The sequence below is a fragment of the Melospiza melodia genome, chromosome 14 (genome assembly GCF_035770615.1).
Source record: "Melospiza melodia melodia isolate bMelMel2 chromosome 14, bMelMel2.pri, whole genome shotgun sequence".
In the NCBI taxonomy this organism is placed as follows: Eukaryota; Metazoa; Chordata; class Aves; order Passeriformes; family Passerellidae; genus Melospiza; species Melospiza melodia.
Window position 1 is genome coordinate 17,169,660 of NC_086207.1, and position 20,281 is coordinate 17,189,940.

The 20,281-nt window shown below is 47.6% G+C and overlaps 1 protein-coding gene across 2 annotated transcripts; it reads right to left on the bottom strand.

The window, feature by feature from the left end:
• Window positions 1–2,650: 2,650 nt before the first annotated feature.
• LOC134424825 (serine protease inhibitor Kazal-type 5-like) lies at window positions 2,651–18,684 on the bottom strand. Of its 2 annotated transcripts, XM_063168951.1 has the most exons (14): window positions 18,550–18,684; window positions 17,369–17,394; window positions 16,170–16,297; window positions 15,591–15,657; window positions 13,894–14,021; window positions 13,756–13,807; window positions 11,319–11,449; window positions 10,650–10,722; window positions 10,117–10,178; window positions 9,232–9,313; window positions 6,744–6,871; window positions 6,314–6,377; window positions 3,297–3,349; window positions 2,651–2,923 (listed from the first exon to the last, which is right to left on the bottom strand). In XM_063168951.1, the coding sequence occupies exons 1-13, from the start codon at window positions 18,605–18,607 to the stop codon at window positions 3,344–3,346; spliced, it is 1,005 nt and encodes a 334-aa protein (XP_063025021.1). In that variant the 5' UTR covers window positions 18,608–18,684; the 3' UTR covers window positions 2,651–2,923; window positions 3,297–3,343. The 2 variants fall into 2 exon arrangements, with proteins under 2 accessions (XP_063025021.1, XP_063025022.1); XM_063168952.1 differs by lacking the exons at window positions 6,314–6,377; window positions 6,744–6,871.
• Between the last annotated feature and the right edge of the window lie 1,597 nt (window positions 18,685–20,281).

Genomic DNA, 20,281 nt, shown 5'->3' on the forward strand with positions numbered 1-20,281 from the left:
CACAGGGAGTTCAAGGTCTACTGAGGCATCTGCCAGAGTCAACACTCCTCACTCTCTACCAAGAGCAGCACTTGTGTGCCCTGAAAAGTTGCATAAGCTCCTGACACCTTCTATGAAAAAAGAAGGAAAAAATACTAAGGCACTTTAGGTTCCTGCAGAGGGCATTTTAGCTCAAAATCCAATGGCATTGGGAGGCTGGAGACCAAAGTCAGTTCATAATGCCAGTTCTGCAAAACCTCAGGAACTGCTGTGAACCACATGGGGTCTGTGGTTATTGGCAAGCAACACCCTTAATAAAGTGTAATTTACAGCAAACCCAAGAGTCCCCAGAGCTCTGGTACCTTTCCAGTTTCATAGAGGACTGGCTTGGCCTCGTTGCCATTTTAAAGGGGAACACAAAGGGCAACCAGGAGCATACAGAAAAGAAAAAGTGGTAAATCTCCAGCACCTCATGAGCCTTCACCTCCTCCTGCCCAGGAGTAGCGATGTGCGGCATCCTTCTGGAGCTCTGCTGTGCCACCAGGGACACTCCTCACCAGGCAGCCCTTGGAACAACCTGCAGAAGGGGGTTGAAAGCAAGAGCAGAGCGAGCAGGCAGGCTGCTGGGAGCAGGACAGAGCCAGCCCTGCTGCTCACAGCAGCCCAGGCAGCTTGAGCAAGTCCCTGTCCTGCGCCTCCTCAGCAGATGGGCTCAGAATCTGATTAACGATCCCTTATCACCAGCTGTGATTTTTGTGGATGGTAATTTCTGCTGGCAGCAGGAGAAATTTAGAAGGTGCTCAAATACTGACAGAAGAGGCTATTGGGGCAGTCTTCATCAGCTTATTGCTTTTCAAGCACAGTTAATGAAGGTTTTAGGGGTCATTATTTAAAAACTTAAAATACCTGAAATCACTACAAATCATAGTAGCTTTCAAGTGCACCGATTTTCATTTGCAAGAATTTATTTTAAGCCACAAATTGTGCACTGCTTTTATGAAATCATGTAGATGTCCCTGCACATGGTGTTAGCTGGAATCAGTGAGCAGACATCATCAGAGAACACTTTTACCGTCTGATATTCATCACTCTCAGGCTGCATAAATAACACTCAAGAATGTACTTGTTTCATCTCTGCTCAAAGACAAAATCTGCATCTCCCAAAACAACTAAGCAGCCCCAAAGTGGTGACTCTCACCCTACATGACTCCACTTGGTATAGGGATTTTCCATGTACAAAGAGGCAATCATAATTTGTTTCTAAATCATAGTGTTTGCTCACATTAAAATAAGCATATAAGCTATTAACAACCACTCATGGCAAAGGCTGCTGATAATTAAATCAATTTTTATTATTATCAGCTGCAATAAAACACGATGCATGCGTAAGCATTTTGAGAGTTTATAATCAATTTTCATTAACGGCAGTAGAAACAGAGGATGTGATAACTTAATTGGAAGAATTCTACGTCTCTGATGGGAGTGAAATTAATTGATATTAGGTAAAATCCTGTCAGAATCTGAAAGTCACTTCAACCTTATCTGCAAGAGAAAAGTGTTTACAGATCAGGTCACAGCTAAAGTGGACTCAAACACTGCAAATGTTCATTCAAGGTCTTCTGGAAATGTCCTGCAATAAAGTTTATACAAATAAAGAACCTATTTGCTTTAAGAAACAGCTATAGAAGAGAGTACAGAAAGTACGTGCAAACCACCAGCAGATTTCTATTAACTCACCATCAGTGTCTCCTGTTTGGCAAACTCCACCCCAGATCAACTGACTCCAAAAAAAAAAATACCCAGGGAAACCCTTGGCTCAGAGGCCTGGCTTCATCTGAACACAGTTTCAGAATATAAATTAATTAGGATAATTAGTTACATCTCAGAACAACACCACTTCTCCTTAAAAAGCTTAAGCCATTCCATACCATACACTTCTCCATGTGCCCCAGCACCACAGCCCCAAAGGAAGGATCCTCCTCACCTTGCAGGAGATGGTTCCTGAGACAGGCACTGACTTGAGCCTACAGAGAACTTCAGGCCAAGGCAGAGGGTGACCCAGCAGAGATGGTCCATGCCCACCACAACTGCTGAGCTTCCTGCACTGCCTTGAGGGTGCCATCAGTGCTTCTGCTCCCTCACAGCAAAAAATACTGGCCAAATTCACACCTCCAGATCCCAGACACCTTTCTGGGCTCAGCACATCTCCTAACATGACCACTCAACATGTATCTTCTGAGGTCTGGATTTCCCAGCACCTCACATGAAAAGCCTGGAAGAGGACACTTAGAGCATCATCTAAACTGCCAGCCCAAGACAGGGGGGAGCTTTAAAACCAATTTTCCTCTGTAGGCTTCCAAATGTAAACCAAACAGTCTCAAACAACCCTCTGAGGTAGGTAAGTATTGTTTAATGTTCGTTTTACAGGCAGGAGAAAAGGGCTGATGGGTCAATCACTTCACTGCCCTAAGTCCCCATAAAGAGCCAGAGAGACCCTGATCCCTCCTCACAAAACCCCAGACCACACTCTTCCTCCTTGGGTCCAACATCCTCGCCAGATATTTACAGCAGCTGCTGCACCTCAGGGTGCTCATTGCCTAAGCAGCACATGGTGCAAAGCCAGAGCAGGGACTGGTGTGTCCCCCCCCAGGCTGAGTGAAGAACAGTGACATGAAGCTGAGGAGTTATGTTTATTGGAGAAGCACGTTTAGACACAGCGAGGCGGCAGGGACGGCAGCACACGCACGGGGCACACCCGGGAGGCACCACTGAGTCCCCACAGCCTCCTGCCCTCCACCTGAGCAAGGACAGGCCCGTGTGCTGCAAAAGGGGATGGAGGCAGCTCAGGGCCCCTGTGCTGCAGAAGGGGATGGAGGCAGCTCTGGCAGTCCTGGGGGCTCAGCAGCTCCCCTGATGCTCGACATCGACGCTTCCTTTACTTGCTCTGCAGAGACAGAGGGCAAACAGTTTATTGCTGTAATCCCAGATAGGACAACGAGGAAACCTTAAAGCTGTGATGTTCTCATGCTCTGCAGGGGCTCTGGGCCATTCCTGCCTCTCTGTGATGGGGGACCACTCTGCCAGCATCCTCCCTGCTCTGCAGGAACAGCTTGGCTGAAAAAACAGCCAGGGGAAAAGAGTGGGCAGAGCCCAAGTCCCCACAGGATCAACCCCACCATCACAAGGCTGCAGTGAGAGAAAAAAATCCGCAGAACCCTCTGTCCTGGCCCTGCAGCTTGTGTGGACAAGGTGGGACACAACCTCCAAAGGACAGGCTGGCCAAGCAGGGCTAAGTCACTGCCCCTCTCTGTGCATACCTTTGGTCACAGCTGATCCCTGGTGTTTGCTGGCAGTCTGAACTCCATTACTCCTGGAAAGGAAGAGCAGAAAAAATGAGCCCATCCCCAAGCTTGACCACATCTGTGTGACACTGGTATCAGTGTGACAGCCCCTCAGGCCAGCTCAGTGCCACACAAGACAACTGCAGCAGAGCCTGGCACAAGGACAGACAGGTTGGGCCACTGCCAGCTGAGGAAAACAAGACTGATTTCAGCCTCAAGCTAGGTGCTTTCCACACCTATTTTCTAATCTGGGAAAGGTCCTGCTTTTTTTCTTTCCCTCCTTTCACTACCTTTAAAAGTAGTGTGGCAAAACAGAGCATTGTAAGGAAACTGGGACTTGCCCATTGCAAACGTGGGAGTTATCTGTTGAGAAACAGGTATAAAAAAGAAAAGGAGAAACCCTGGATAACCCCTTTTTCCCCCTGATCTATTGAGCAGCGTGGGCAGGCTGGTGACTACTGCCCAGGTGATTAGTGTGAAAAACCTTTGAACAAGTAAAGGAACTGCAAGATACGCAGGATTAAAATTCAAATGTGCAGGAAAGACCCACAATCAATTGATCCACGTGACACAGCCCTGCAGGACCTACCAGGCAGTTAACTTATCAAAAAAAGATATCTTATCCCACGATGCCGACCTATATTTGTCATCAGTAAAGCAGAACAGGATCAAAGGAATTCAGTTATGGCAGAGACCTCCCAGGGAAGGTGGCCAGACCCAGCGCTGGCCAGTGAGGACAGGCTCTCTCTGCAGCAAGGTTTTCCACCCCAGCCATGCCCACATACACCATTTAGTGTCAGATCTCTCTCAAACCACACTGCTCCCAACCCTTCCCACAAGCATCCTTCCCTGATGGCCATCAGGTCACCAGAGCCACCAGAAACACCTGGAAAATCCAGCTGGAGCTTTGAAGGCAGGGGTGGCTGCAGGCCCTGGGCTGCAAAGGGATGAGGCAGCTTTAACACACATTTTCTCAGGCAACCCAGCACTCTCCATGGGTAATTTAAAAATACAACTCAAGGAAATACTACAATTTTTGGGTAACAATTTCTTATCTTCTTCCAAAGGATTTCACATTCTGCACATTGCAACTCTCTAAACCCATTTCTGATGCCAAAAGCACTGCTGGAGCTGCTTTCCTCCAGGTTTTAGTAGCATATATTGAGTGCCTGAATCTCCAGCAGAAAGAAAAATTCATTATACTGCAAGTGAGCATGAATTTTAGTGCTGAAAATAACATTACTCTGTACATTGTTTATAAGCTTCCATAAATTTCCAGCCTGATTCTTCAGGTGACTTTAATAAACATAAAGAATAAATCATTGTGCAGGGGGGGCTTTAGCTTTTCTTGCCTCAAGAAAAAAGCTTAGCACTTTGACTTCTAATTGCATCCATCTCTCCTTGGAATACTTAACACAGCTGCAAGCTCTCTGACTTCCAGTAAATGGCATCTCCCTCTTATTGCAAGGGCTTGAGAGCTGTAACAGCTCAGTGAGACAGTAAGGAATTCCAGACCCAGCACAGTTTTTTGGGAATCCTGTCTATTTTTCAGTTGCCATGGCGTATCCAGTCCCATTCTGACTTGGACACAGTCACTGACAGATTCTTGTAGTGCCTCATCTCCCTATACCCAGAGGCCAGCAGCAGGTCCATCTCCCTAAGGACTGAGACACAGAGGCTTCCAAGACTGTCACAGGCAAAATTATTTCTCTCTGCACTGCAATTTCTTTGACTTTAAGCAAAGTTTAGAACACTCTGCTACTTTGGAGAAGAGGGGGAAAGAAGCCAGGTTTGCTATGTTTGGGGGATCTGCTGGTGTCCTGGCACTGAGCAGAGGAAGGCATGGAATGACACTATGGCAGGATGGCTCTCTCATAGCCCACATCCCACTGCACCTGAAAACACACATCCACATGGACACCACATCCATACTCAGAAACCAATGCTCCCACCCAAAACTTCCCAGAAATCTCTTTGGTACGTTCAATATTTGAATTCTCTCCAGGTTTAGAGTGGGAATCGATCTATTTCCCTGGGGATAAGGATTGAGTTTCTCAAGAGTTCATGCCAATGAGGACAGTCCTCCCCAGGTGCTACAGCACATCCCATGCACGGAGTCACAAACTGAGAGACACTGGCTGCACATCCCAGAGCTGGAGGCTGTCCAGCTTCCACTGGTAGAAAGACAAAGCACAGCTAAGAAATGTTTAACTCATCTGCCCTGTGGGATTGCACAAGATGTCAAGGCTCAAGACCTTTCCGGAAAGTGTGCCACCTAGTGAATAATCTTAATTTCCCAACCATCTCCCTGGATATTATCTGGGGAACAAGCCCTTTATGGTTTATACCATTCTGATCTTCCTAGCTCCATCAAAGTGCCAAGAAGAAAGTCAGGTGTTTTCCCAGACACATCACACTCCTACCATGCAGCCTCAGCAAAACATGGAGACTATGCCCAGGTTATGCATTAAATCCAAGCCTCAACCTGTATTTAAACATCTGGACCATGAGAATCCATTCCTGGGGCTCTTATGGTCCTGTCACAGGTGCAGAAGCCAGGCTGGCTCCCCAGGAGGCACTTAGAGTAAAGTGGGATGCTACACACAGCCAAGAGGCACTTTCTTTTCTTCACCTCTTGACATCATCCCACTCCAGGAACAAAATAAAATAGAAATAGGAGCCTCAATACCTCTCTTCCTCCCAGCCAATATGGCTGAAGAGCAGCTGGAGAGCATGCCTTTAATTATCCCACTGTGACCTGAGAGAACAGGCTAACTCTGTTAACCTGCCAGCGAGGTCCCAGTGTGGACACCCAGCTCCTGCTGAAGGGCACAGTGGGCAGCTGGCGAGTGCCAGCCACTCCTCATTCCTCACTGCCTATTGTGGCTGCCTGGATCAGGTCACCACAGGCTGACATAGTGCCAATGGGGAATTTCCACCAGGGGAAAGGCAGAGATTGATGTTTGGCAGCCCAGCTGTGGTTTGCTGCTTACCACTGCAGGGCCAGGCTCTCGGCACTCGCCTCGATAGTTTACCGTGATGAAGTTTGAAGCTCTCCTGCAAAGGGAGGACAAGACATTGCTTATTATTCACTTGCAATGCCACAGCTCTCGGCTGCTGGCATGACAGTCCTCTGTGGGCTCCTTAACGCTTTGATGCTACTTCCAATGTGATGGCATTTATTACTCCCCAAACAATTTCATGATTGGCCAGAGAGGGAATAGGGGACCCTGGCAACTTGTGTATCTTAATTAGCTGTCATCAGATTAATCTCAGGCATTTTGATCTATGTTTGCTTAACAGCAAAGCACCAAGGACACACTTGATAGTGAGTCATGATGTATCAAAACAAACACTGTTCTGCAAAAGACACTCGGGAATGGTGGATGGCCCTGTATTACTGAAATCTCTCCGCCTACTCACATGGCAGCTGAACACAAGTCACATTCATTTTTGTATGTTTTCCCATCAGTGCCACAGAGTGGTTGTGAGGATTCGCTGCAGAAAATCCTTCCACCCTTTACCCCATGCAGAATTCGCTCACAGTCCAGCTGAAGAGAGAAAGAAATCACATTTGGTGACAGTTCACTTGCAAGACCCTCCTTTACATGGCCTGAAGGTGCTCACAAACCAAGCCTTGCGAGGCCACACTTGGAAAGATATCATGTCTCTTGTTGGACCAGCCAGCCAAGCTTGGAGGACAGAGCCCTCACTCCCTGCTCACCAACCCACTCCAACACCACAGTCTGAGACAAGACTTATTTCTCTCAAAGTTCATCCATCTCCTACCTGCACTAGCCTTCCTTATGGGTATGCTGACACCGTTTATCTCCAGGGCTTGAGCCGCAGCCATCGGCCGGGGCTGCCCGCGGGCGGTGCGGCACGCAGCGCTCCTGCCGCCCACCGCGCCGGGGACACCGGCGCCTCTGACTAACGGGGCTGCCCTCCTGTGCCTCCCAGCACGGCAACGGGAACGCTCCGACGCTGCTTTCCCTATGAACCACACGTGGCACAGCCAGCACGCAGCGACAGGACAAGCCTGTAGGGATCCCCCAAAAAGCCTCTGGCACCCTCGGAGAGGACAGGGTGTTCGTACAGTCATAGCAGATTTCCGACAGCAGAGGTCAGGGATAGCACAGCGTGGCCCCTGGCACGCACAGCCCCTTCCTCAGCCTCAGGAACAGAAAAAAAAAACCGAGACGAAGAAGCGACTAATGGGCTCCCAAGCCCTTTTTCCAGTGCTACAAAATGTGGTGCAACAGCTGCAAATGGTGTGATGGGTTTGAGAGAACATTCCAGTTCCCCCTCCACCTGGAGATGCAGCATTCAGCACAAAAATGATGGTTTATCAGCAGCAGGAAGCACCCCAGGGAAGGAGGATTTCAGGCCAGGCAGCACAGGGGAGGTTTTGGTGATGTTGGGGTGCTGTGATAGCACCTGCTGGTTAAACGTCACTTGCTAATTTCCATAATGTGCTGCTTCCTCCCTCATCTGGGTAATTATCAGTGACGTGAGAGCAGACAGTGCTGACCTTTGCAATCCTCTGCTGGATGCCTTCCTACGCACCAGACCTGCACCACAGCCCAGGGCAGGAGGCCACCCCTCCAGCAGCCCCACACATCACAGGTGCCAGCAGCTAGTGCCACCACTCCTTTGGCTCTGGGAATTGTCTGTGACAAAACCCACAAGTGGCCCTGCAAAGAGGAGAGGAGCAGATCTGCTCCCTGAATCACCTCTGGTCTGTCAGGCTCATTGGCATCCACTCCCCCTCCGGTGCTACCAGGAAATACCACTAAGCCCTGAAGCAGACCGGCCTTATTACACCTAATGCTTCCTCTGGAATGCATCAAAATTGCAGTACCTGAACTACCTTTTGGGTTTTTAACTCAAATTTTCTCAGAGTGGTTAGTGGCAAAGGCTTCAGAGAGAGTTACGGCAGTTGGTAGTAAGATCCCTCCAAATCCATAGAAACATTTCCTATCTCTTCCAGCATGCTATTTAAATTACTGTATGAAAAGTCTGAAGGGATTAAAACATCAGGTATTTTTTTAACCATCCTACCTCTAGACAGCACCCTGTGATAGCGAGATCCACAGTTTAGTCACCCTTTTTATAGTAACTTATTTTCTCTTATTAGTTCACATTTTTCACTTTTAGCTTTGTTGGAACTATTCCATTTTCTTCTCATGAGAAGGGAGAGCAGACACCCCCACCTTCCTCCTACAGTATTCCATACACAGTTGTCATCTACCACTCAGTGTTTCCCCCTTTAGCACTCCTTCCTTCTGCCAAACTTGTCCTCATCCCCTGGTCACCCTCACCACCCTGCTCTGACCATGGCCTTTATCTCACACCTTCTCAGCATGGAGAGGTAGCACTCTTTACCTTATTTTGGCTACATGTGGGGCAGGATTCCAACCTGAGCTCAAGACCCACATCCCCAGAGCTGGGGGGCTTCCACAAGGAGCCAAACCCTTCCCTCTGTTTCTGTGCCAGGTGATACAGGGCCTTTCAGCAGGCTACAGATACCTTCACTCATTCAAACTCTTCCAAGGACATGGGGCCAAGTGAAAAGCTTCAGGGTTTAAGCAAAAACAGGAAAAGCTGCTGGGAAAGGAGGCTCAGCACCAACAGAGGAGCACCCCATGGGAGAGGTCCCCATTTGTGCCCACACAGCTGCCCCCCAAGGGGCAGGAGAGGGATTTGTGCCCACACAGCTGCCCCCTGAGGGGCAGGAGCCCCATTTGTGCCCACACAGCTGCCCCCCGAGGGGGCAGGAGAGGGATTTGTGCCCACACAGTTGGCCCCCGAGGGGCAGGAGCCCCATTTGTGCCCACACAGCTGCCCTCGAGGGGCAGGAGCCCCATTTGTGCCCACACAGCTGCCCTCGAGGGACAGGAGGGGGATTTACCGTGGGGTCCTCGTGGCTGTCTCTGCTCTGGGACTTACGGCCTGGTGGCCGGTTGCAGTTCCTGCCACGCTGCACTTGAGGGCTGGCAGAGAGAGCAGAGATACAAATCAGTACCACGTCCTTCCAAACATGAGGAGCAGAGTGCAAACCCACCCTCCCTGCAGACCCCCTCGAGGGCTGTTTGCACCATGGCATCCACCCACCCACAGGAGAGGAGAGGGAGAGAAGCCCCTCAGGCACATGCTGAAAGTGAGGAAGGCAAGAGCAGGACATGGCCTTGCCCTGTGCTCAGCCTGAGAGCACCACCACCATCACCCTGGGGCTCTGCAGGCCTGTGCCTGCTGCCAGCACTTGGTGCAAGGGGGACATGAAGGAATTGCACCAGGCAAAAGCAAAAAATCTCAGTGTGCCCCAGAAAAAGCAGCAGCTGAGTCCTGCTCAGGGCCAACAGCAACAAAACAAACAGCTCCTGCCCAGAAAGCACGTGGGGCCTTTGAGGCAGGGCCAGGCACACACGTGTGCACTGCCAGGAGACAGATTTTAGTGAACAGAGCGTCCTGAGAGGGATTCTGAGCACAGCAATCACTGGTGCTTCATACACAGAACATCAAGGCCAAAGCGGTTACATGAAAGACATGCCCCAGTGTGTGCCTCTTCCTCAGCACCAGCTCAGCCCATGGGAAATGCTGTAGTGAGCACCAAACAGCACAATGTGCACTGCTCCATCCCAGACTGTGCTGCTCTTGTGCTGTCCAACTATTCTTGCTCCAATTAATCTCCTAACCACCCCTAAAAATACAGGTATATGGAAGGGGGCAGAAACCAGTGCCAGGCCTGGTGGTGTGTGTGGGGACAGGCTGCCAGCCCAGGTGCTGCTGAACTCACCCTCTGCCCGAGGAGAAAGGACACCTCTCGTTTACACCCTGCCTTGAGCCACCACAGTTCTTCTGCAAAAGGGGCAGAACACACTCAACAACCACAGAAACAACTTCTATGCAACTAGGGAAAAGAAGCTAAAGCAACTCCTGCCCTGCCCCCTCATCCCCCCAGACCCAAAGAATTCTGTTCTTAAAGTAGCAAGTTTGATGCACTCCATATCCACCAAATGTTATCATCCAAGGGTTTATAGGATTGTAGGAAGTCTGAACCTGCTCTTTATCTCTCATTTAGCATGACATCACTGGGAAAGTGAGAGGGGCAGTTCTGTCAGCTGCAAACATGTCCAGTTTGTATGCTCATTCCACAAATGAGGGAGGCTTTGCAATACAAAAGCTTCTCCCCCCTGATTAGCTGGCTACAGAATCCTAAACACCTTGATCACCCCAGGCTGACCACAGGCAGTTCCCTGGCTGTCCTGATCCCACAGACTCTCACCAGGCCCTTTCTGAGTTCTGCAGAGGCTCTGAGCTCCATCTCACCTGCTTTGTCCTCTCTGAAGCAGGCAGTTTGTTGCGCTGGAGAGTTCCACCCCCTCTTTGAGCTTCCTTTTTGCTGGAAGAAGGGAAGAGGAGAAAAAAATGGAGTGCTATGGTAGCGTGAGTGCCACCAGCACCCAGGGGCAGTGTCAGTGTAAGACAGTGTAAGGCATTATCATGGCACTAGGTCCCACCTCCCCATCCACAGTCCCTGTTCCTGGTGGTTCTGTTCCTAATTCCCACCCCTAAAGCTTCTCCCTTTCTCCTCCAAATTCCCACTGTATGCTACATCCAGGTTCCCAATGGCTGCTTTCATATCAGGTCTGCTTCTGCATATGCTCTATGGGACTAGAGAGAGAGAGAGAGAGAGAGAATGGAAGGCAGAGTACACACATGAGAAACTCCTCAGGACAGTCCCCTGGGATAAGGGGCTGCTCTCTGTCATTCTTGCTTCTCCTCTACTCCTCTTTTCCTCTACACTGCTTTTCACCTGCCCTTAGTGCTGAAAGGGAATGGGGAAGAGGAGCCCTAATGCCAGAGCATCTCTCAGAGGGCCAGAGAGTCAGGACTCCCCCAGGCATTGCCCAGAGGCAGCTCCACAGGCAGAAGCTGCACTTCTGCAGCCAGAGATTTCCCTCTTTGCTGCTGCTGCTCAGGGGAAGGGGTACTCACAACCTCTCAGCACACATGAGGCATTTGTTGGTGTGCTGCCTGCCAGAGGCATCCCGGACAGGGGCATTCTCCCTGGTGCAGGACAGGCGGCCGCCGGCTTCAAACTGGGAGCGGAACTCACTGCAGTCATCCTGCGGAAGGAGGGCAGGGTTAGGGCACTCTGTCCTCCTTGCCTTATTGATCAGATCCTTAGAAACCTGGGGTTTTCCTGCCAGGAAAGCATGGAACCATCACAAATGCATCACAGGAGAGTCTGGGTGGGGGTGAGAGAAGAGGGTGTGCAGTACCAGCCACTTAGCATATAAACAGAGGGGTGAGTCAGAAAAATTCCGGGTCCTTCTGCCTGCACAGCACGTGTTGGGAGTTTTCTATGCTATGGTCCCACTAATTATTATTCTCCTGGCTGGGTTATCCAAAGCATGCCAGTGATGTGACCGATACAGCAATGAAGTCACTCCCTTTTCTCCCAACATCCTTAATACACAGCTACAGCCTTTTCCCAGATTGTAGCTCAAGATAATTTTCTTTACAAAGCGCGTAGGATCCTCAAAACCAGCCACACTTTGGGACGTGTCAATCAAGAGGCAGCAGTTAAAACATAAAAACACAGTGCAAACACACTTAATAGCCCACGAGCACAGGAAGGTTGTTTGGAGAGTGGATGATTAATTTGTTCCTTGTTCAAAACTGCTGTACAGAAACTGTGTTAACCTGCCCCTGTTATGTAACACGGATGGAAACATTCAGTCCTCCTAATTTCAACTATTTCACATACTGCAATAGGCAGTTCCAAACAGCAAGTACAAAGGTAAGGAAGTGACTTCCGCTCACCCTTTTCTTTTTTTAAAAACAGCTTTTAACACTCGCAGTTTTCTGCCCATATTGTGCACAGTTTTGCTGGCTCAAATGAAGGTCCTTGGCAGGTCACTGGACTCACCCTTTGCTTTGCTCAGAAGTTTACAACACCTCATCCTCTCCACCAGGGGAAGGTTCCCCCAGTGTTGTTCTGCATCCCATCCAGGGCACCCCAGCCTCCAGTTCCTCAGCTTTCCCATGAGGGTAATATGCTGGAAAACCACTCTGAGTACAAAGCCCCACATTTCCCTAGAGCCAGCCCAGCCACAGGTAGCAGAGATGATCTGGCCCTGGATGAGCCTCTCCTGCTGTGCCAACACCCATAAAGCATTGTTCCATCAGAAGTCAGTGTTGCACCCACTCCAGAGGGGCTCCCCACGAGCCTCACTGCATCTCCCCACCACCAGCTCACACCCCTGCACAGTTCAGGTAATGCCTCCCCTTCCCAACAAGCCCAGGGAAGCTCTCCTTGTTCCCTGGGACCAGCCCAGCTCAGCAGCCCAATCCTCTGCCAACAGATCTACCTTTCCCTAAGAGCCTCTCAAACATTTTCTCTTTGAGCCAGCATTTCTGAAGCCCTGTTCAGGCCTGACCTCTGCTGCAAAAATCTCACCGAGTACATCTGAGTCGTGCATTTGCCTTTTTCATGGCCTGTAACATCTCTGACCCACTAATAAATGCAGGGCTTTCTTATCCTTTGTCACTTCTAGCCAATGAGTACGAATTCTTGTTAAGCACTGACTGTGTGATCTTGCACTGCCATTACATTTTATCTTGTTTCTATTACTCCAGGCCTCAGCACTATCCAATTAGTCTTGAGTGATCTGCTGATCCTTCTCTGCTGATACTGCCTCCCAGCTTTGCCATCAGCAAATTTCACTTACCCTTCTATTTTTTGGTGCCAAAGTCATTAGAAAAAGCACTAAAACAGGATTATCCCCAAGACTGAAGCTTAAGGGGGCCGCACCAGTCCCTACCATAGCAGGAATCAAGAGGAAAGTGGTGGAAAGCAACTGTTTTCCCTTTACTGGGCTGCTTTTGCCAGCAAAGCATCAGTGCACAGCAACATGGAGGCTGCAGCATGCCAGGGAGAAGGTGGCAAATCACAACTCCACAAGCGCAAAGTTTCCAACAAAAAAAAGCTAAAATTGAGCCACAGGCCTGGAGATAGTGCAGGGCTGACATCTCCCAGAATACAATGATCTCTTAAACTGTGCAGAGTTCAGATTTAGGGCTTTTCACACATTTTCCTTTTCCAGCTAATTAGCAGCCTCAGCAGAACTGACCTCTCCACCTGAGAGCTGAAATTTGGGACAGCACAGCACACCTGGCTTCCTGATCTGTCAGGATTTGCCTGTGCCTAGATCCACGGGTCACTGGAACAGACCATAATATTCAGGCACAAGTTGTTCACTTGAGGGATTCAAGAGCATGAATAAGAAATAAAGAATGTAAAGAAAGTGGATCTCAAAATTAACTCAGAGGAGAAAGAGCAACGGAGTAGAATAACATTCCCTTTCCTCTGTCTTGGGTGAAAATCCAATAAAGTTCCATATTGACCTGCCTAATACTTTAATCTCACCTTATCTTTTCCTTGTCTGTTTTTAGATAACTTCTGCTCATTCTCCCTTTTGCTGGAAGAGAAGAGAGATGAGAAAGTGAATACCAGGGTGCTCCAGGGAGGGAGGAGAGGTTTCCCACGCTCCTCTCCTTTACTCACAACTTCTCTGCACACATGATGCACTTATTGCTGTGCTGCTTCCCAGAGGCATCCCGGACAGGGTCGTTCTCCCTGGTGCAGGTGAGTTTCCCTCTCTTGAACAGATCCCGAAACTCCCGACACTCGTCCTGTGCAAACACCAAAAGCATGAGTTGACACAGATATGCTGACAGAGAGGCACATCTCCCACAAATCCACAAAGGATAATCCAACCAATGAATTACATTTCAAATGTTGTTTTGCTTCCTTGAGGCGTAACTCGGTGGAAAACCATAACATGCAGCATAAAACAAATAAATCCGTATGTTTAGATCCGCAGATCTGTCTTTCGCATCCAGGGTAGCCTTGTTGCTATTTCTAACAGATAACACATGCAAGAGCCTGCCCGAAGGACCTAAGATCTGCTCTAAGTATAAAATCCACAACTTCAGTGAATTTTAAATGAGAAAGTCAGTTTTCCCATCTCTCGTGAGAGAACTCGCTACTAAAATTAAAGAAATTTAAAACCCATGCACAGTAAAAAAAAAAGAAGCTGCAGGCATAAGAAAATATAATCCTTGAACACCTCCTATTGCCAGATATATGAGAGCAAGAGGTGGGTGTTTTTACCTTCCACTTAACATGATGGTATGTGTTAATTGAACCAAAGCACTCTATTTCACAAAAGGCTTTTGTAGCAAAGCCTGCTTAAGCATTTCAGCCCAGCCTTTACTTTTCTCTGAACAGCTTTCCTATAAGTTTCAGGGCAAGTTTGGAGCATAAGAAACACATGGAACATGTGAGGTCTTCAGGTTCATTTATGCAGCGCTTACAACCTTATCTGTTATGTGATCTGTAATACATTTTTCCTCTCACACCATGTAGAGGAGATAGTTTGATAGCTTATCCCAGTTCTGCAGATGGGGAAGTCAAGCCTAGAAAATTACTTGCCAAAAGCCAGACAGAAAATCTATGGCTTAACAAAGAAATTCAGTGTAGGTCTGTTCCTGACACTGTAAAACTGTCCTGATGCCTTCAGGACCACACTTTGGCAAGTCAGATGTCTAAAAAAAAGATCTCCCTTAGGACAGCTATGCCTTACAAAGCCTTTAATTTGTCCAGACACACAAGAGCTAGAAAGCTACCCTGCTTAACCAGATGTAAAAAAATAAATAAATCAATCACCACAACCAACACTATCTGATGGAAACCAATTTGCTTCCATCTAGAATAAAAACCCAAGGCTAAAAGGACAGCTCCCTCCACGTAAAGACCTGCTATCTAGAAAAACAGCTATGGCTAAAAGAAACCACAGGTGCATCAACAAGATAAACAAGGGACAATTAGAGCTAGCCTATTCCCACACCCTGCCCTAGTCAGAGCTCACATGTGCCAACCTTGCTATTAAATATTTGCCAGATTCCAGTGGTGCCTTATAAACAGGCAGGCATGCTCCTCAGCCAGGCTCTGGGTCAGGCACACACGGCACATGCCGTGATTGCCTGGGAGGAGCCGCCAGGAATTTTGGTTTCTTTTATGCTGGAGGATGACACAAAGCCTCAGACTCTTCCCAAGGCTGGGCACGTTTGCCCTACTCCCCTTTTGCAGGGCCCTTTCTCACGCTGCAGACAAGGAAGTGCCCTGGGCAGCGGGTCAGAGGCAGCAGACGAGATGCCAACGCCAATAAAACTGGCTTTAGCAGCCATGCTTCACCTCACCTTTCCCAAGGAGTTCACATTCCTGTCCAGCTCTCCACCACTCCCCTGGGTAGTTGAGTCTCTTTCCCTGCAAGAAAAGGAGGAGTGAGTGACGGGGCAGCGTGCAGTGCTTGGACACAAAGCCAAAACAGAGGGTGATTAAAGGCCAGTCCAGCCAACCCCACCTCCCCATTGCACAAGGCAGCAGCACAGACCAGCAGCAGGGCTCAGGTCCCTGACACAGTCCAGATGTTGAACACATCTCTCCTCTGGGATCACTGTGCCACCCTTTCTCCCTGCCCAACATCCAGCTCTCCCCACCCTAAGAAACACCATCTATGGAAACAAGAGATTAATCTGTGCAAGTTTTCACTCTGCATTTGTTCCTCACGCCCTGTGGTGAGTCCCCACCATGTGATGAGCTGGGGAGACCTACTGGGTTCACAGGTTTGCTGAAGAGCTACAAACTGGTCTGGCTGGCCAGGGACAACAAATTTATAGCACAGGGCCTCCAGAGAGTTGGCTCCCTGCTACAGGAGGAGAGGACATGCTGTGGGTGGGCAGGGCTGCCACTGGAGCCAGCAGGCAGCTGATACTCACAGCAGCCTTTGGCACATCATGCACTTGTTGAGGTCTCCTTTTTTATTTGGGCTGCTGAAGGTCTCCCTGGTGATGGGACAGGAATACTTCCCGCTGCGCAGGAGTGACCAAATTTTCCTGCATTCGTTCTGAAAAGCACAGAGGAGGGCAATCAGTGGAGGCTCCCAGCAAGATCCTGAGAACTGTTTGTTCACACTGAATCTTTTTTGGGTGTGCTGCAGGCTCTCAGCAGCACCAGTTTGCTCACACAAACCACGCTCCTCCTGCCCATCCCTGGCCACACACCACACGTGGCACAGGCTGCACCCAGAGCCCTGCTCGCGCCTCCTGAGGCAGAAAAGACAATGAGAAAGTTCAAAACCCATTGCAAGAACCATTAATCACGGGGAAAGGAATATATATTTAAGGAACAAGTTTAATTTACATACAGCTGCAAATTGCTGCCCGCTACAGCATAGGACTGCACGTTATAAAGTTAGCCAAGAGCAGAAAATACAGCCCTGCAAGTGCCAGAGGGATGCAAGAGGAATGAACGGGCCAGCGTGACTGAAGAGTGATTCACATGCAAGACAAGCACAGAAAAGCACAACCCTCTCAGGAAGAGAGCAGTAATATTGTGCAATGTTGCAGCAGCCCATTGCATCTTCTGCTGGGTAACTGAGATGCAGACCAGGGAGAAGCAATGAACCGTTTAGTTATTTTTGGCTACTGTGTTTCCCGAAAGGATCTTTACCAAGGAGACAAGCTTGCTTGATTAAAACATGAATGGAACTGACTTCTAAGTCATTGAATCAAATTATTTTCTGAGACTCAAAGGACTCGCCTTAATTCTTTTAATTATGAAAGTCAGGAATTATCAGAAGCAGGGGTTTCTGCTGGATTAGAAGCTACATTCTAAAATATCATTAAAAATATAATTCATGCCATTTCTAACATCATTTCATGCAATTTCCAGCCCAGAGCTGTTTGGATATGTTCTCATCATCATGCACCAAACACACACTGTCAGCTGGAGCCATTGCCATATTACCTAAGTGTTGTCTCTAAATATGGAGAGATTCACTGCTTTTTCCACCACTGAAAAAGCTTTATAATATCTAAGTATAGTGCATCTAAATGGACTTTGCTCAAAGCATGCATTAAAGCAGTGTAAATTGGCAAAACAAAGGGAGAAGTAGAATAGAAAAGGTTGGACTCGCCTTAATCGAAGCTTGACTGGCAACATCTGTGACAGAAAAACCAACAATGAAACCATACAAAAATCTTTGAAGGGAAATTTTAAAGCAAAAGGCATTTAATTAAAATACTTGATGCAGTTTCCTAATCCACCCAAATACCTCTTGATAAAAGCTAATCCAATGCATTATTTCACACTGATAGAAATTCTCTAATGCCCAGTCCTTTCTGGAACATTGCACTTTTTGTCATTCAAATGCAAAATCACATCCATTTTTTTGAGTGTCTTTGTGCCCTTCTTTACTGCCTTACTTTTCTCAGGCTTAAAATCCAAGTTCCAAGGATGGCCCAGTAACTGTTTATCCATTATTCTATACCCCTGCCTGGGTAGCTGCATCAAACCCACACAAACATTTTTGGCATTCTTCACCACTCCTTAAAACTGGGATACCAGATACTAGGCCATTGTTGTTTGTCCAAAATGACAAATTCCTTTTCAAGGCCCATTCCATCTGCAGTACTTCACACAAATTATCGAATTAATAATGAGTCAGCAGGTGAGTAGCTGATACCCATTTCTTTTTACTAAGCCACTTAAAGCTGGTATATTATGTTTCATCCTCCTTTGTATCATCAGTGGCATTGCAAGGAACTGTCAAGAAATCTTCCATTAGCACTTTTTCAATAGAAACTGGCAGGAAATTGCAAGACCATTGCTTCAAACCTAACTCCTGCTGAAGTCTATCTATTGTAGCCAAATTACTGCAGCCATGTGAAAATGCCTTCCTTAGCAAGTGTTGACAAGACATTACCATTTTTCTGAATTTATAGAAAATTGTATTACATTTTTGTTCAAAGTTGGGCTTTTTACAGAAGAATTCAGTCTGGTTGGAAATTGGTATTCTTCCACTTAGGATGGAAGTTAAATGGGGGTTTGGATTTTTAATTCCATTAAAAATAGATGCTTTCATCTATCAATACAACTTCACTATTTCTACATGAAAAAGAAAGAGTAGTTAACAAGACAGGTTATATCAACCTAATACATGTAGAACAACAAAGAAAATTGTGGTCTTCTGCTATACCACCAGGCTTTTTACAAAGCAAGGGCTCTCTAATCCTCTCTCTGTCCTTATGGGCACTCCCAGGCTGCGTCCTCTGCCAGTCCCAGATTCCAGCACAGAGAACATCACAAGTTACTGACCTGAGAAGAAGCAGAAAAATGCCAGACCAAGGACCACCGAGGCATCTCCTATTTTCATGGTGAGGGTGCTGGCAGCTGTTTGCCTACGTTGACTCTACTAGAGCATTGCTCAATGAAACCCAAAGAAAGGGCTCAGGGCTGATCACATATATATAGGTGACCAGGTTCTCCGCCTTCCTTATGACATAACCTTCCCAAGAACCATCATTAGCTGAAAAAACCAGTTTGACACTACTCTAAATTCTAATGATCCCATTAACACAATTAATTTCCATAAGGATGGGACATATTTGAGTCACTCCCTGCATTTTGTCAAGGTAAGAAAATTATAAATAGATCACTTCAGATTCCCCACACAACCAGAGGGATTCTTGCCACCCTCAGGGTGGCTCATAAGACAGTGGGAGTCCAGCCACCACACTACAAACACCCTTTCATATCTCAACCAAATAGCTGAAAGGATTTTAATAACTTGGCTGCAGAAGAGACAACAGGAAGGCCAGGTCACTCCAACCTCTGGAAGTCAGTCTGCTTTTATTAAAGCACCTCAGTATGAACCCGAAGAGTAAACATTCAGGAAACATTGAAAAACATCAAGTTTGAGGCTTTGTTGAAATTCTTTAGGTTTGATGCTACAGTTCTCATAGCAGCTGTGTTAATGATAACACCATACTGCCAAATCCTCATGTTTTCCTAGTTTCTCCCTGTTGTCTTCAGAAAAAAAAATAAAAAGGCAGTATTATTAGTGAAAACCATTCTTCAGCCCAGGTGGGACCTGGCAGGCCATTATAGATGCTGTGTTGTTATTGATGCTAAAGGGTCCAGCAAAGCAGCCCTGCTCTGGGCTTTCCCAAAGAAAAGATAGGATGAAAGTAATCATCCTGTGCAGGATTTCTCAGGAGTCCCAAGAGAGGAAAATAAAGATGACAACAAAGTTTTGGAATGTGATTTACGTGGGAAGAAGCTGTGTGCCTTGTCTCCAGTGAAAAGAGAAGAATTTGGAGAGAAAAGTCATTTGCAAGGTTTGAAAGGGGTGGATAAATGAGTCAGTCAAGCAAACCAGAGCAATGAGGGGCTCGAGCACAGGCTGTGGCTGTGCAGAGAGGCAGATCAGCACCATCTGAGGAAGAAAACATACTTCTGCATGACATATGTGCCTGGCCAGACAGGCCAGCAGAGCTCAGTATAAATCCTTGTAATAAACTGCTGCCACACATTTCTCAGATCAGAACAGTTGCTCATGTTCACAACTGGAGCCAAAGCCAAGCCAGCACAGCCCTCATTTGGAGGATGGTCACCCCAACATTTCTCTTCAAGTCAAACTGAAATCTGTGTGCAGGTTCACAGTGGAGAGTTTGCAATACAGTAGCAAAGTGCCCAAGGCCATGCAGATGGTTCATGGCAGAGCTGAAGAGCTGTGTATTGTCCTGAATCATGAGATAATTCCTGTATGCGTACTTGGGCGTGGAATTGGAGGGAAGGCCAACAGGAAGAGAGGAAAACTAAGCTGACAGAGCATGTGTCAATAAATCCTTGAAGAGAAGAAGCAAAGAGAAAAATAAAGTGTATGGTAGTTTAAAAGTGGTTAGAGCTTGGAAACCTATCTGAAGGACAAAAAACAAAAGATGCTATTTGTTCCTGAGGCGTCTGCCCATGAGTCAGCCATGAGGTGGGAGGGTTTGGGAACGGGAAGCGCATTTTTGAAAAGGGTTTTGTTCTTAAAATTTTCTTT

What these genes read in the sequence shown, in the direction of transcription:
- LOC134424825 (XM_063168951.1), bottom strand. Translation starts at nt 18,607, where the DNA reads ATGAAAATAGGAGATGCCTCGGTGGTCCTTGGTCTGGCATTTTTCTGC. An exon ending in ATCATGTGTGCAGAGAAGTT is followed by an intron (nt 13,808 to 13,893) that starts GTGAGTAAAGGA and finishes CTTCTCTTCCAG; the next exon opens with CAAAAGGGAGAATGAGCAGA. An exon ending in GACTTGTGTTCAGCTGCCAT is followed by an intron (nt 6,378 to 6,743) that starts GTGAGTAGGCGG and finishes CTCCCTTTGCAG; the next exon opens with GAGAGCTTCAAACTTCATCA.